Raw genomic sequence first — 13,362 nt, forward strand, 5'->3', positions numbered from 1 at the left:
CCAAACATTAATAATAGGCAACAGCACGCAAAAAAAGTAAGACCAAAATGCTCCAGGGTATTCCTTTATGTAAGTCAAAACGCATCGAATCATTCCAAAACCAGTCAGCCTATGCAATCGTAGGAGCAGCCAGAAATTGACATTTCAATAGCTCATCCGCACTAGGTCTTTGTTCGTAGTCGACCTGGAAGGTCATATCCAAGAAAGCCACCGCATCCTTGCTGGCATGCTCCGGGGCCGGCGGCCGGGCCTGGTTGCTGCCAATGGCGAAAATAGCCTGCAGTTGGCTGCAGTCCGGGAAGGGATGAGCTCCAATGAACATCTCTACCACCAAGCAGCCCAAACTCCAGATATCAGCCTTTTTCGTGTGAGCTGTCTGGCGGACGACTTCAGGGGCCATCCAATATACACTGCCCTGCAACGAAGGTCGGTGGAGGTGGCCAGCTCCGCTGCCACTCGCGCGAGCGCCAAGAACAGTCGATGCCTCGACTCGCTTGGAAATGCCAAAGTCGGAGATCTTGATGCCGCCCTTGTTGTCGACCAGAATGTTGGCACCCTTGATGTCTCGGTGAATGATGTCCCGGCTGTGGAGGTAGGAAAGACCGGCCAGGATCTGTCGTACAAAGTTCTTGATCAGAGGCTCTTGGAAGGTGTTGTACTGCTTGAGCATCGTGGCAATGGAACCACCCGGCACATATTCCAGGAAAATGTTCAGATACTGATCGTCGGCAGCAGTTCCGAGATACTGCACGATGTTGGGGTGGTGCAGCCCTTGTAACAGCTCGATTTCATGTTTGAGTGCAGTGACCATGCTGTTCTTTCGTTTGTCGAACTCTGTTCCCTTGGTTGCCGATGGTATCTCAACTTGTTTGACGGCCATAAGCTCTCCGGTGATGGTATGCAGAGCAAGGAATACACTTCCGAAGGATCCTTCACCGATGAGGGAACCTTTCATCCAGTTCTTGGCAGCGAAGTTGTTCCCAGCCAAGAATTCATTCAGACCATCATCCTCTTCTTCTCCATCTTCCGCCACCAAGACACTGAGTCGCTCGTTGAAGGAGCCACCATCAGTTGCCGCCACACTGGAATTCTCGTCCAAGAGACTTTGGCGAGAATTAGTGGGGTCATCTGAGCCGCTGTCGAATGAGACGTATGACTTCCGATTGGGCTCAATAGGTGACTCCTCCTGGAGAGGCTGCAGGGAGCTAGACGCGATGGAATCCCGATACGCGGTCTGGGGAAGGTTGAATTTAGACACGGAGATGGGCCGCGGGGCACGAGTGGCCTGTCCTCCTTGGTTGAACCACGTGTCGGCAATACTGGGGATAGGAGGGGCATCCCTCAAACTGGAAGCATAGCTTGTATTGCTGACAACGCTCAGTCGGCTCGCTGCACGACTGAGACGCTGTGACCTCCGAACGGACATGCGCATCGTCTTCTCGATGTCCTCACGGTGGTGGCTTGGGAAGTAGGATGTGATCTCATGAATGATCATTTCACTTGGTGGCCGAGCGCCGAAGAAGGAGCGTAACTTCGATACCGGATGGCGTTCTAAATGTGGCATTTGCACATCATGGTCACTCGGGGTGTTCTGGTGCCGAGAAGACAGGGGTGACATAGGTTTGCTGATGTTATGCCAGGACTCACCAGTAAGCTGCTGGATCTTCATCTGATTCCTCGTGTTCGAGTTGTTCAAGGCAGCTAAGTGGGTCACCTGGCTTTCATCCACCGCAAGCTGCGAGGCCCGGCGGAGTTCATCATTATCAGGCTCTCCCGCATGGATCTTCCGCAGGATAAGGCGTCCACGTTCGCTGTGGGCGCCCTCAACGATGCCCATCAGTTCGTGGTCGGTCAATTTCCTGCAATTGGACGGGTCCGGCTCCAGTCCATCCAGCACGTAGAAGCAGTAGTTGCGGTACTGGTGTTCGGGGAGCTGGAGCTTCTTCAAAACACAAATAATGATTTCATCCGGTGTCTTGCAATGTTTGATGTTCAAAACCTTGGTCTGTCCTCCTGTGTAGATCACTCGTATTACGGGAGAGTTGGTAGGCAGGGGACCCATGGTCAATCCGTCAAGGCTGGGGTTCTGCCTCAAATGTGAAGGACCCCGATGGGTCTCACTCGGTGTTTTGCGCCCCGAATTGGAGCCGCCTGATGAGGGGTGGCTGAAATAACCCTGTCCCTGTTCCTTTCGCGCGTTTTCCATGGGGCTTGCCACATATCGCTGAGCTCGCAGAGGTGACCCAGGCCGCGAACCTGCTTTACCTGCGGTGTAACCATGAGGCAGGTTATCCGTGCGCGGCAGGCGAGAAGTGCCTGCAGAATTGAGTCGGAGATTCGACGATCGACCGGAAACTTCCAGGGCTGCTAGCTTATCCTGAATGGACGTGAGAAAGGGGTCATTGATATGGTGGCATCCCCACTGACCATGTTTCTTTGTTTGCGGTTGATGACCGACTTATTCCTCAGTTGTTTGATGGCGACGAAGATGCGAACACGATCGCCAATTTTCTTGATTCCCATCTCCTGGAGAATTTTCTGGTCACATTCGATGAGGTTGTTCCCGTTGAAGTTGTTGGCTGCGAGGGTCAGATACTTAGGATCACAGTATCGGGCCGATCAAGACCATGCGTACCTTTGAAAAGAGCCTCATACTGGCCACAATTGATGCTGTGGAGCCAAGTGATCACCTGCTTTTCATCCCAGGATCTAGCCACAAGTTAGCGATCCATCGCCTGCGAATTCCCTGGAGTTGACTCTTAGAGCCAGTCCACTCACCGCACAGCCTCCAGCCCATCGTGTATGGAGAACTCCGACTCCGTGGGACTGGCGAAGGATGCCCCATCTTTGATGGAGAAGATGGCGGACTTTTGCGACGGCCCAGAATGGTAAGAGGTGGTTGGGGTTTGGGACGTAGGCATGCCCAAAGTCGTCGAGAACGAAGGCTTGGACGCAAGCATGGCGAAGGCAGATATCGTTATATCGCAACCGTGGGACTTCTTGGTCTGTGTTGGCTGCTAACCGGCTGAAACAGAATGTAGGGACGTCGTTCGTACACCGCTTAGGAACAAGAGGGCCCGATGCAGATTGACGATGAATCAATGCATGATCAAATGTCTGAAGGCGACAGGACAGCGGGTTAGTTCCCTGACAGGATTGAGGGCACACGAGGAGAAGTCGCGATCTGGGATAGAGACCTACAGGTCTAGAAGAGTTGATGGGGTCACCGAACAAAAAACAACGCTCCCCGTATTATATCACGACCGATGATCGTCTTGACAGTCTAGAATCTGATGTTATCAGAGATGACGGCGCTAGGGCGTCGACTGAAAGGAGGAGCGAAGCGTGGAGAGGAAGAGAGACGAGAGAAGAGGAGAAATGGAGGGAGGAAGAGGGGAGAAGAGGGAGGAGAAAAAGGAAAAAGGGCCGTGAGGAGGGTGAAGCGGTGATGTGGTGGAGGGAAAAGCCCAACGATAAGCACGCGGTCTTGAAACAAAAGCAGCACTGACTGCCCCGATCGGCCGGGGACCAGCTTCACCACCTGATTTGTCAGGAGGGCCCAACCTGAAACACGCGGTCCCGATGCGTTGGAGGGGATGCTGTGTTATGTTCTGTTACTAATGTCGTGGAGGATAATGTCTAGTCGCGATTTTTCTCTTCTCTTACCATTCTAGATTACTATACAGAGTATACTTATGATCCCTGAGTACTATTTAGTTAGTAGCTAGAACTTCCTATTCTTCGTGCGGCGGGGGTTCTGGTTCAATGGCTGCTACTTCGGATTAGACTCCCCCTTTCCGATGTGATCATGATGAGACAGATATTTTTGGTAGGAAAATCCACCCAGCGGAGTCCTTCCAGAACCCCTTGAATTCCAAATGGTCGATTGGCGTTACTCTCCCGGTCCTTTTTTTCTTTAGGCCCCTCTTCGTTTGACGATAAACCTAGATCTCCAGGCTCCATCGGGTCGGCTAGCTATACAACCGGTCTGAAACCTGCTGACGACTGCAGGTTCCTTGATGACCTCTGACTGTTTTACGGAATCGATTCAATTTGGTACGCTAGTCAGAAAAGTTCTGACTCGCAGAGATAGGCTGTCCCGGTCTGTTTCAAGAGCGAATCTGGCAAAAGGTAAACAAATCCGATGGAGAAAATAATAATCAATAAAGAACACACTCTACGCAAGGGAGAGGAGCCACTTCGAGAACGCCCTTGGGTGTCACTAGTGTCTCTATCCATAGAAACACTCGGAGTAGAAAAAAAAGCCCCGGGCTGAAAATTGACTCAGCCATTGAGTGTGTCTCCAAATTCCCCCGGTCACTTGAAACACGGTGCTGAGTAGGTAAGGTAGCTATCCTCAGACCAAAGAATTCGATTCTCCTTGCCTTGCAGGCAGGGAGAGAATGTTTCCATCATGAGCCTGGAGTGGGAACAAAGGATGGGACATGTGACACTGAGCTGAGCATTCTTTATGGAGGTTGATTATTGTTGAGTATTCCAGCCTAGGTATGATATGCAGGAAGATCAGTTCATACCGGTGAGTAGGTAGGTAGGTAGGTAGGTATTCGGCGAATTCTGTGGCAAGCAGAGTCTGTTGGATCATCAGGTTACCTATGTCATACGTTTGACCCGGTTGAAACCTCTGGTGGTATCTGGTATGAAAGATCAAGTAATATGTGACCAGACACGACGCTGACTCTATGCCTACCATCCCGTCGGCCATGGATCTCCTTCCCGGCTATGAGGAGACCATGAGGAGAGATAGGGTTGCAATCACCAAGTTTGCAGAGTCGAATGTATGCATCTCCGCACCAGTGGGGATGCGGATGAAGATACTGAATCTCGCGTGGTCATTGCGATCAGGTGAATCAGATACCCCAGGTCCTCCATGCCATACTATGGTCCTGATAGATGGGATGTAGAGATTGAGGAGATGAAACAACAGGATACTATCTGTCCATCGTCTATGTGGATTGTAGGTAAGGCTGTAAGTCTCTCGAGGTGCGTAGAAACAGACAAAGAGGACACCACGTGACCCGACGCAAACCCCCTCATCGAAACCCCACAGTTTTTCTTCCCCGCTCGTCTGTGATTCCATCTGGAACGGACATGCTCCAACTCCCTCAGCCTTATAACCCGCGATGGAGGACGAGAGAACTGCCCCCGGGAAAGTGAGGAAGAAGAACACCACCGCTCATCGGAAATCCCTGTCTTGCGAATATTGCAGCAGGTCGTTTGCCCGGCTGGAACATCTCCAACGCCATCTCCGCACCCGTTGAGTAACCCTGAGCCTCCTGTCCATGTCGGACCTCGAGCCTCCCTCGTCCTCCATGGCTAACCCATCGTCCCAGACACCAAGGAGAAGCCCTTTTCATGTGATATTTGCTCCAAGTCCTTTGCGAGAAGGTAAACCTCATTCCAGTCGCCGCAACGTTGATGAACCTACCGCTAATCTGGGAGGGGAAACCCGATGCAGCGACCTTCTGGTGCGACATGAACGATTAGTCCATCCGGCCGAGGCTGCAGCCAATCGAGAACATCGAAACCATAGCAATCATGATATTGTCCAGACTCCTTCCTCTATAGTGCCGCCCACTCATCATCATCCTCATGAGTCTCGCATGCTAGAACTTGCGGATGCTGTGCCCGTTCATTCCCAACCCGTACCCCCGCCGCCACCACCGCCGCCTGAGGTACAGGTCCAACCGCCTCCTATTGTCGAGACAACTCATTTCAACCCGTCGTGGGGGTATGATTTGAATCTACTATCACATGCCGCTAGTCATGTCGCTCTGGAGGGTCAACAGGAGAGTTTGAAGGCGTCCCAAAACGTGCCTCCTCCTCCTCCTCCACCGGTCCCCCATGTTCCGGAGAGAGCGATCACCGACAACTATGGTGTTGAACCGTCCATCTTGGATCTCACCGATCTAGGAGATCCGGTTCAAGACTTTACAGTCTTTCTCGAAAGCGTCGGCCTTTCCTCGGATTGGGACTCGGGGGTGTTTTCGTCCGTTGAGGACCCTCTGTTGCCTCCAACCAGCCTTTCAATTGATTCAAAGCCCACAATTCGCGAAACCTCTAGACTAGGGACGGATATCATGAGCGATTCCCGAGGTACGGCTGATGAGCCGCCGTCCTTTTCTAACTTCGGCTCTCGTCTTCCTTCACTGCAGCCCGAGTCTCAAGAAGTAGACGACCGCCTCGGGTTTGGGGATGAAGGGCCCCGTCCTGCATGGGACATATCAAACACCGATCGACAGGTCTTCATCTCCAAGCTTGAGGAATTCGCTCACGTTCTCCCAAGGGGCTTTGTCCCACCCTCGCGGCATGCCTTGTCTCGCTTCTTTGCCGGCTATATCAACGGCTTGAACGAACATCTTCCTTTCATCCATGTCCCAACCCTTTCTGTCGCAAAATGCTCCCCTGAGCTCACGCTGGCCCTAGCCGCCGCGGGATCGCATTATCGCTTTGAAAATAATCGCGGTATTGATCTGTTCTACGCGGCCAAAGCGATTTTGCTTGAGAGGCTCCAAAGAAGGGACAGTAAGCAAGTGCAATGCCCAACATGGAATTTCTTCTCTCCCACGTCAGGGCTCCACGAATCCCGTGGGTCGTCTACCCCTTCAAACCACACCACTAGCCCGTTCCAGCAGCAACAGCAGCAGCCATATCACCACCTCTCTCAGCCAATTGATTCTTCTGGCTACGCCCCTCCAGACTCAGATGCCCACATGGAAGTCATCAGAACTTTCTTACTGTTGACCGTCTTCGCTTCTTGGGAAAGGCATCCTGAACTCTTACGGGAGATTCTTTCACTTCAAAGTACTCTGGCAAGACTTGTCAGAGAGCATGGGCTGTCGGAGTCCCCAATTATCCCTGACCCTAATAACTGGGAAGACTGGATTCGAAGGGAGGGTAACAGGCGCACAAAGCTCATCGTCTATTGTTTCTTCAACCTCCATTCTATCATGTACAACATTCCCCCACTGATTTTAAACGCGGAGTTGAAGCTGAATATGCCCTGTTCCCACGACGTTTGGAAAGCCAACAACGCTGCCCAGTGGCGGCGAGTGATTCGCTCCCGGAACGCATCGGAGGTGCCATTCCAGGAGGCCTTCGCCAAGTTGTTCCAGAAATCTGCAGTAACGAGCTCTTCGGCACCTATCTCTCCTCTCGGGAACTACATCTTGATTCATGCTCTCATCCAGCAAATTTTCTTTGCTCGTCAGCTCTGCCTCTCTGCCCCGTATCTGCAAAGCACCAGCCTGAGGCAGGAAGACCTTACTGTCTTGGACAGCTCCCTCAGTGCGTGGAAAGCGTTATGGAAACGGACTCCCGAATCAAGCATTGACCCCCAGAACCCGGCCGGCCCGATTGCGTTCACATCCACAGCCCTCCTCGGCCTGGCGTATATTCGTCTGCACGTGGACCTGGGCCCTTACCGCCGTCTCATTACTCAAGATCCTGTCCAGATTGCGCGAGCCTTGACAGAGTCCCCTCCGATAGCACGAAGCCCGCGTCTTATCATGGCATTGTTGCATTCGGCGCATGCTTTGTCCATCCCCGTCCGCCTGGGTATCGATTTTGTGGCCAAAACTCACTCATTCTTTTGGAGCATCCAGCACTCTCTATGTAGCTTGGAATGCGCCTTTCTTCTAAGCCGGTGGCTACTTTCGATCCCAATGACCCAGTCAGAACAACGATTGACGGAACACGAGAGGAAACTCCTCTTATGGATCAAAAGTATGATGGACGAAACAGACATGGCTGTTGATCCCCCTGGGGCGCCTGACGTGGACTTTATGGCGAACCCATACAAAGCCAAGCAGCTCAGTGTTGCGATTGTGCGCGTGTGGGCTAGAACGTTCAAGGGCAACACCAGCTGGGCCATTGTGGATCTAGTTGGGTCGAGCCTAGATGCCTATGCAGACCTCTTGGAGACTCAGATATAACGTCATATCTCCCATCCCTGTCGGTCCACACACTTCTACCTGCGTCTCGCTAGGGTTTTGTCTTGTTGTCTCTGACCACGTTGGTCTGATGTCGCTGCACTTTCATGGGTTGTTCACTCAATACCTCAAGGGCCACGCGTATTTTTTGGACGCTATAGGACAGGTCAGGTGGGGTGCGTCATGATTATGCATGCCCTGTTCATTACGATCCTTGGGCATGGGCGTGCGCTTTCCTGGCAAATTATGCAGCTGTATACCCGTGTCCATTATCTTTCTTCTCCCGCTTGCCTCTGTATATATCTCTCGTGGTTTGATATGCTGTGATGTTATAATGTTTCTATGTCATCAGGTCTTGTTGCTTTTGGCGTGGCAAAGGTTGGGAAAGCCCAAAAAAAATGCCCTTCGCTGATTTTCTTTTCTCTATTATCCCTTGTCGTTTCTTTCTTGATGGCCTGATGATCAGGTTTTATTGTTTCCTTCACTTTCACTCCTTGTTTCGGAGACACGGCTGCTATAACTGATGTTACGATTGTTCCCCTTGAAGTAATTGAATGACTATTCTTGCCTTTTTCTCAATATTTTCGTCATCCAACATGGTCATTATACTAGGTATATTCCAGTCTTTACATTAGGTCATTATGGCATCTCGCTAGATTGGCTTTGCGCGGAATGGGGTTATCGAAGATTCGAAGCCGCTTTATTTTTGGTGACGCTTGCCGGAACGAATCGCAATGCAGACATTGACGTCTCCAGCTCAGCCATCTCCGAGTCTGTTGGCTCCTGCTGGGCTGTCGGGGGGGGCGCGTCGGACACCGGACTCGGTTGCGACAGCGATGTCTGCCGGTATCGCAGGCGGCCTGCCTGCGGGGAGGTTGCAGTAGATACGCGCCGGCGGTGCGTATGCGTTGGTCGCAGCATTGACGTCTGCTTGTCGATGCCATCGTTCACGATGTAGAAGTTGTATGTCTGGTATGTTAGTCAGCTCGTACAATGGAGCGGCACTACCAGATCGATCTACGTGGGATTGATTTACCTTGGGGAACATGTGCTTGTCTATCAGATGCATTCTGCGTTTCTGCGGAGTCGAGCACTTCCGCTCGCAGTCTTCGATGAAACAACCATACTAGATGCGACGAACGGATCAGTCACCCTGATTTGGTCCATGGCTTGTTAGCGGTCAGAAGGTACACACTGTCTTCTCGCCTCGCTCTCGTCGTGCGGCCACAAGAGAGTCATGGTTCTCTTCAATGTGCAGATTCAGAAACCGGTCGGTTGGGAAATTCTTGCCGCATTGCGAGCATCGGTTGACGTGGGTTTGCAGGTAGTGAACTTCGTAGTCGTCATACGACGTGAAAGAGAGGGTCTCTCGATGCGGCGGCAGGGAACAACGCATCACTTCGACTGCAGCGCCGCTGGAGGTGTCCAGGAGAGGAAGTTTGGAGCGGCCGAGAGAGGTGGTGGACGAGGCCGGGGAGGGGGATTTTGACCGACTCTCTAGCGAGTGATCGACAGAGGAGGATGCAGACAGGCTTCGAGAGCGTTTAGACATATTTCTGCGGCGCAGCTGGTTCTGGGTGTCTTGGTATGGTGCTGTTGGATGCTGCGACGGTGATTACAGCGGGGTCAATGGGAATGGGAGTCGGATCAGTGTGTTGATAGGAGAAGTTGATAGGAGAAGAAGCGACCCATTATTCGAGAGAATAGAGCGCATAGATGTCAGTGAAAGAAGAAGAAGTTGTATACAAGAGGAAGACGGCGTACCTGGCGGGGGATCGATGATTGGATGTTGCGCCATCTTTAGGTAATTTTCCCCGTTTGGGTAATTTAGGTAATTAATCTCCATTCATCACCGTCAACCAAAAGAATTTCCCATTCATCCCTCATCTTCATCTTCACCTCCATCCCCATCCCTCTGACTTATGCGCCCTGCTTCTCTTCGGGTGAGCGGCGGCTTCAACCATCCGTCCCTCGTCATCGCACGTTGGACTCATCTTCTTTCCTTTCACTGATCCTATCCTCCCCGATCGCCTCCGTGTATCGTGGAGATCCCTCCCCCTCCGATATCGAAACGTCCATCCCACCCTGCGCCAACTTTGCTCTCCCCGCCGTCCGCCCTATATACTACTGATGGATCGTTCACTGCTTTTGTCGCCCGCAGACGTCCAGCCAGCCATAGCCATCTGACGGGCGAAGTCATCGCTGGAGTGACTCCGCCGTGATCTCATCCGTCCTGAGCATGGCGTCCGCGTTCCAGACTACGTGGCAGTCAGTAGTAATCTCTCGATCTGTTGGCTGAGAGCTGTTGTCGTTCTAAACAGAAACGTACAGGAATGCGCTCGATGCCGAAAAGGAGCTTTTGAAGAGCCTCGCCGAGAAAGAGCCGACGTTCACGGAGATCTCTCAATTCCTTTCCGAGTCAGTCCGCTGCCTACTGTGTGGTAATCATTCGCGCAACCTGAAACTAACCACAGTCGCTTGTTACCGCAACAGATTCCGTGTCGCCTGCCAGAATGCCATTCTACTCGACTTTGAAGCGGCTCGCGCTAACAACGTCGAGACTCGCCTTTGGGATGCGCATCTCAAAATAAATACGCGCTTTCGCAAATTACTTGCTCGCGTGAGTGCCAGAACTCGCTCCAGCACCTCTCACACGAGCCAGCGCTTACCCAGATACTCGGACGCAGTTTCGCGAGGAAAATGGAAAGAAAAAGAGACCGGTGGAAAAGAGGAAGCTCGAAAAACACTACCTCGAGTTCATCAAATCCAGCCAGAGATTCTACCGGGGATACATCCAACAACTGTCGTCACATTTTGGGGGCATCGCGGAACTCGAGAAGGTTGCGCGGAAGTTCAACTTTGACAGTGAGCAATACCGTTCTAATTGTAACCATGAGCCTTCGTTGATCAGTGTCGGTGTCGCGGTCAGATCTTTCGGCGGAGGAGTCTGCCCCCGCCGTGTCCGACGAACTTCGAAAACGCATCCTGCAATCTTGTCACGCAACTCTGATCCGTCTCGGGGATCTCTCGCGCTACCGCGAAACCGAACTTGTTCCCAAGGACCGCAATTGGGGTCCAGCCATTGGGTATTATGACCTGGCAATGGTAATCCATCCTGCCTCTGGGGCTTCGCACAATCAGTTGGCCGTTATTGCCCTTGCTGATGGCAACCACTTGAGGGCCACTTATCACCTCTACAGGGCGCTAGCCGCCCAGGAACCTCATCCATCAGCCAAGGGTAACCTGGAGATTGAATTTCGAAAGGTAATGAATGCTTGGGCCAAGAGGGAATTGATACGTCCGGAAGATGCTGGGATTCCGGGAAGAGCATTGGCACCTTGGTTTGTTTATCTACACGCCCAGTGCTACCGCGGGGCCGACTTCCCCGAACATGATGAGCTAGAGAGCGAAGTGCTCAACCAGCTAGCCGTTGACCTCAAAGAACGGTCTTTGGAAGGCACCTTGCAGAAATTCTGTCTTATCAATATTGCCGCGGAGGATTTTTCCAGGACACGCTCAACTGGTAAATCTCGGTCGAGTCGCAAAGCTGAAAGAGGAGTTGCTGATCCAGAATTAGAAGAATCGGTGTCGAATGCAAGCCTCTTCTTCCAGCGGATCAATGTGAAAACATTTTTCACGCTGCTCCAAATTCTGCTGGCTGAAGTGGAGCGCTTCGCCGTCGACGACTCAGGTCCCAACGACACAAAGACCGGGCCAGACAAGGTCACTGTTGTCGCTCGTCGCGTGCTCCCAGCTCTTCGGAACTACAGTTCCTGGCTTCTTACCGTCAGTCACTTACTGGTGGCCTACAAGGAGGAGAAAGACACTCCATTGGCCGTTCAGATCACGGAATTTTGGAAGATATACGCCAACACGCTGACTCTCCTCGCCTCCACGTTCGATGTGGTCCATCTTCCAGAGGTCGACTATCTTCTGGAGGAGGACGAAGAGACGTTGTGTTTTGTACCGCTGATTAAAGAGGCGACGTCTCGTAGATACTTGGATACGAACGGCCGCCAGAAACCTCGGATGAACGACCCTGGAGTGGAAAGAAATCACCCCAACATAGAAATGCTCTATCGAATCCGCGAGTTCGTGATCGATGGCCTCGACTTGGTCGTGAGCAATGTATGATGAACGGGAGTCCTCGACGTTTCAAATTGGTGACTAACTCTTGACGCAGAAAATCCCTGTTGCACTGGTCGACGACGAAAACAAGAAAACCTTCATCTATAAAGAAGATGGCCTGCCCTCTCAGTTCTTTGCCAGCCCATCCGGCCATCACCACACGCTTTCGTCCGCGAGCATTGAGCGAGACGAGGTGCAGCAGGTGGCGCGTGATCCCCAGCATACTGCGGATGTGAAAAGTGTTTTCGGTGGTTCTCAGTCCGCCTCCGCGTCTATGTCCGCCAGCATGCACCGCATCGTCGAAGGTGTAGAACGGTTGGTTGAGTCCGACACGTACGAGAACGCTCCCATGGTTCCGGAACAGCTTGTTTTCCCACAAAGCGCCCAACCAACCTCCTCTCAGTACTTCGATCCCAGCACGGACTCCATCTTCCGAGAAGAGAACTTTCCGCCTCGCCAGACCCCCGTCGCTCCTCCAGGACTGGGGCCACCAATGGCCTCTTCGGCGGCGCTGGCCCGGGGCCCCTCGCAGCAGTCCTACACACCGCGCCCCTCCCTGCCCGCTATCCCCAGCATATGGAACACGGAATTCTCGACTAAAGTAGGCGGGGAGGCCTCAGTCCCTCGATCTCCACCAGGTCTAGGGCAACACCCAGGAAACATCATGCCGGGAAGAATCGCTAGCCCCAGCAGCCATGGTCCGTCTCAAGATCCCGCCATGAACGACCTCCTCCTTCGGCAAAATCTCCTGGGCCAATCGCAGCTCCAAAGCTCCCTCAACGGACCCAACCCTATGTCTCCATGGATGTCAACATCCAGTCCCGCCTCGCATCATATTCATCCCAGCATGAGCTGGGACAGAGCCAGTGGCATCGACGTCGGTCTGCCCAGCCAACCGCTATCCAGCGGTATGGTGAACGCCTCGTGGGCCAACGACGCCTTCCTCGCCAGCACGCTCACCTCGGGAGCAGGATATCCCAGCTCCTCGGGGTTGAGCAACAACCGCAGATCCGCCTACGGTGCCATCGGCCAGACACCCCCATGCGGCCATGGAGGCTGACAGGAGGCCGCCAGTTTTCAACTCTGGTCTGGAGACAGCGTCAGGAACACAGATGGCAGATGACCAGGACTTTCGAGGTTTGGCAAGTGACATGGACGTCAAGGTCCACGCCGAATGCCCAAGGTCCGGGGTTCAGATATAGAACCACCTCTTCTCATTCCCGCTTTCCCGTGCAGAGGGCTAAGGTTCTTATCCCCAACTCCGTCCGGTCTTCTCTCCCTCGCT

General features: G+C 52.8%; 4 protein-coding genes across 4 annotated transcripts; 2 read left to right on the forward strand and 2 right to left on the reverse strand.

Moving 5' to 3' along the window:
• Positions 1-109: 109 nt before the first annotated feature.
• ATEG_09389 (STE11 family mitogen-activated protein kinase kinase kinase) lies at positions 110-2,960 on the reverse strand (the record flags this gene model as incomplete). The annotated part of the gene is made up of 4 exons (XM_001218010.1): positions 110-2,377; positions 2,428-2,579; positions 2,636-2,709; positions 2,779-2,960. 4 exons carry the CDS (start codon positions 2,958-2,960, stop codon positions 110-112), a joined length of 2,676 nt encoding a protein of 891 aa, XP_001218011.1.
• A 2,181-nt stretch (positions 2,961-5,141) lies between these two features.
• On the forward strand, positions 5,142-7,952 carry ATEG_09390 (uncharacterized protein; the record flags this gene model as incomplete). The annotated part of the gene is made up of 3 exons (XM_001218011.1): positions 5,142-5,274; positions 5,352-5,406; positions 5,477-7,952. 3 exons carry the CDS (start codon positions 5,142-5,144, stop codon positions 7,950-7,952), a joined length of 2,664 nt encoding a protein of 887 aa, XP_001218012.1.
• A 675-nt stretch (positions 7,953-8,627) lies between these two features.
• ATEG_09391 (uncharacterized protein) lies at positions 8,628-9,501 on the reverse strand (the record flags this gene model as incomplete). The annotated part of the gene is made up of 3 exons (XM_001218012.1): positions 8,628-8,918; positions 8,986-9,075; positions 9,145-9,501. The coding sequence occupies 3 exons, from the start codon at positions 9,499-9,501 to the stop codon at positions 8,628-8,630; spliced, it is 738 nt and encodes a 245-aa protein (XP_001218013.1).
• Positions 9,502-10,188: 687 nt separating this feature from the next.
• On the forward strand, positions 10,189-13,137 carry ATEG_09392 (uncharacterized protein; the record flags this gene model as incomplete). The annotated part of the gene is made up of 5 exons (XM_001218013.1): positions 10,189-10,217; positions 10,281-10,569; positions 10,637-10,814; positions 10,861-12,077; positions 12,133-13,137. The coding sequence occupies 5 exons, from the start codon at positions 10,189-10,191 to the stop codon at positions 13,135-13,137; spliced, it is 2,718 nt and encodes a 905-aa protein (XP_001218014.1).
• Between the last annotated feature and the right edge of the window lie 225 nt (positions 13,138-13,362).

Source organism: Aspergillus terreus, genomic scaffold, assembly GCF_000149615.1.
Source record: "Aspergillus terreus NIH2624 scaffold_14 genomic scaffold, whole genome shotgun sequence".
NCBI classification, from domain to species: domain Eukaryota; kingdom Fungi; phylum Ascomycota; class Eurotiomycetes; order Eurotiales; family Aspergillaceae; genus Aspergillus; species Aspergillus terreus.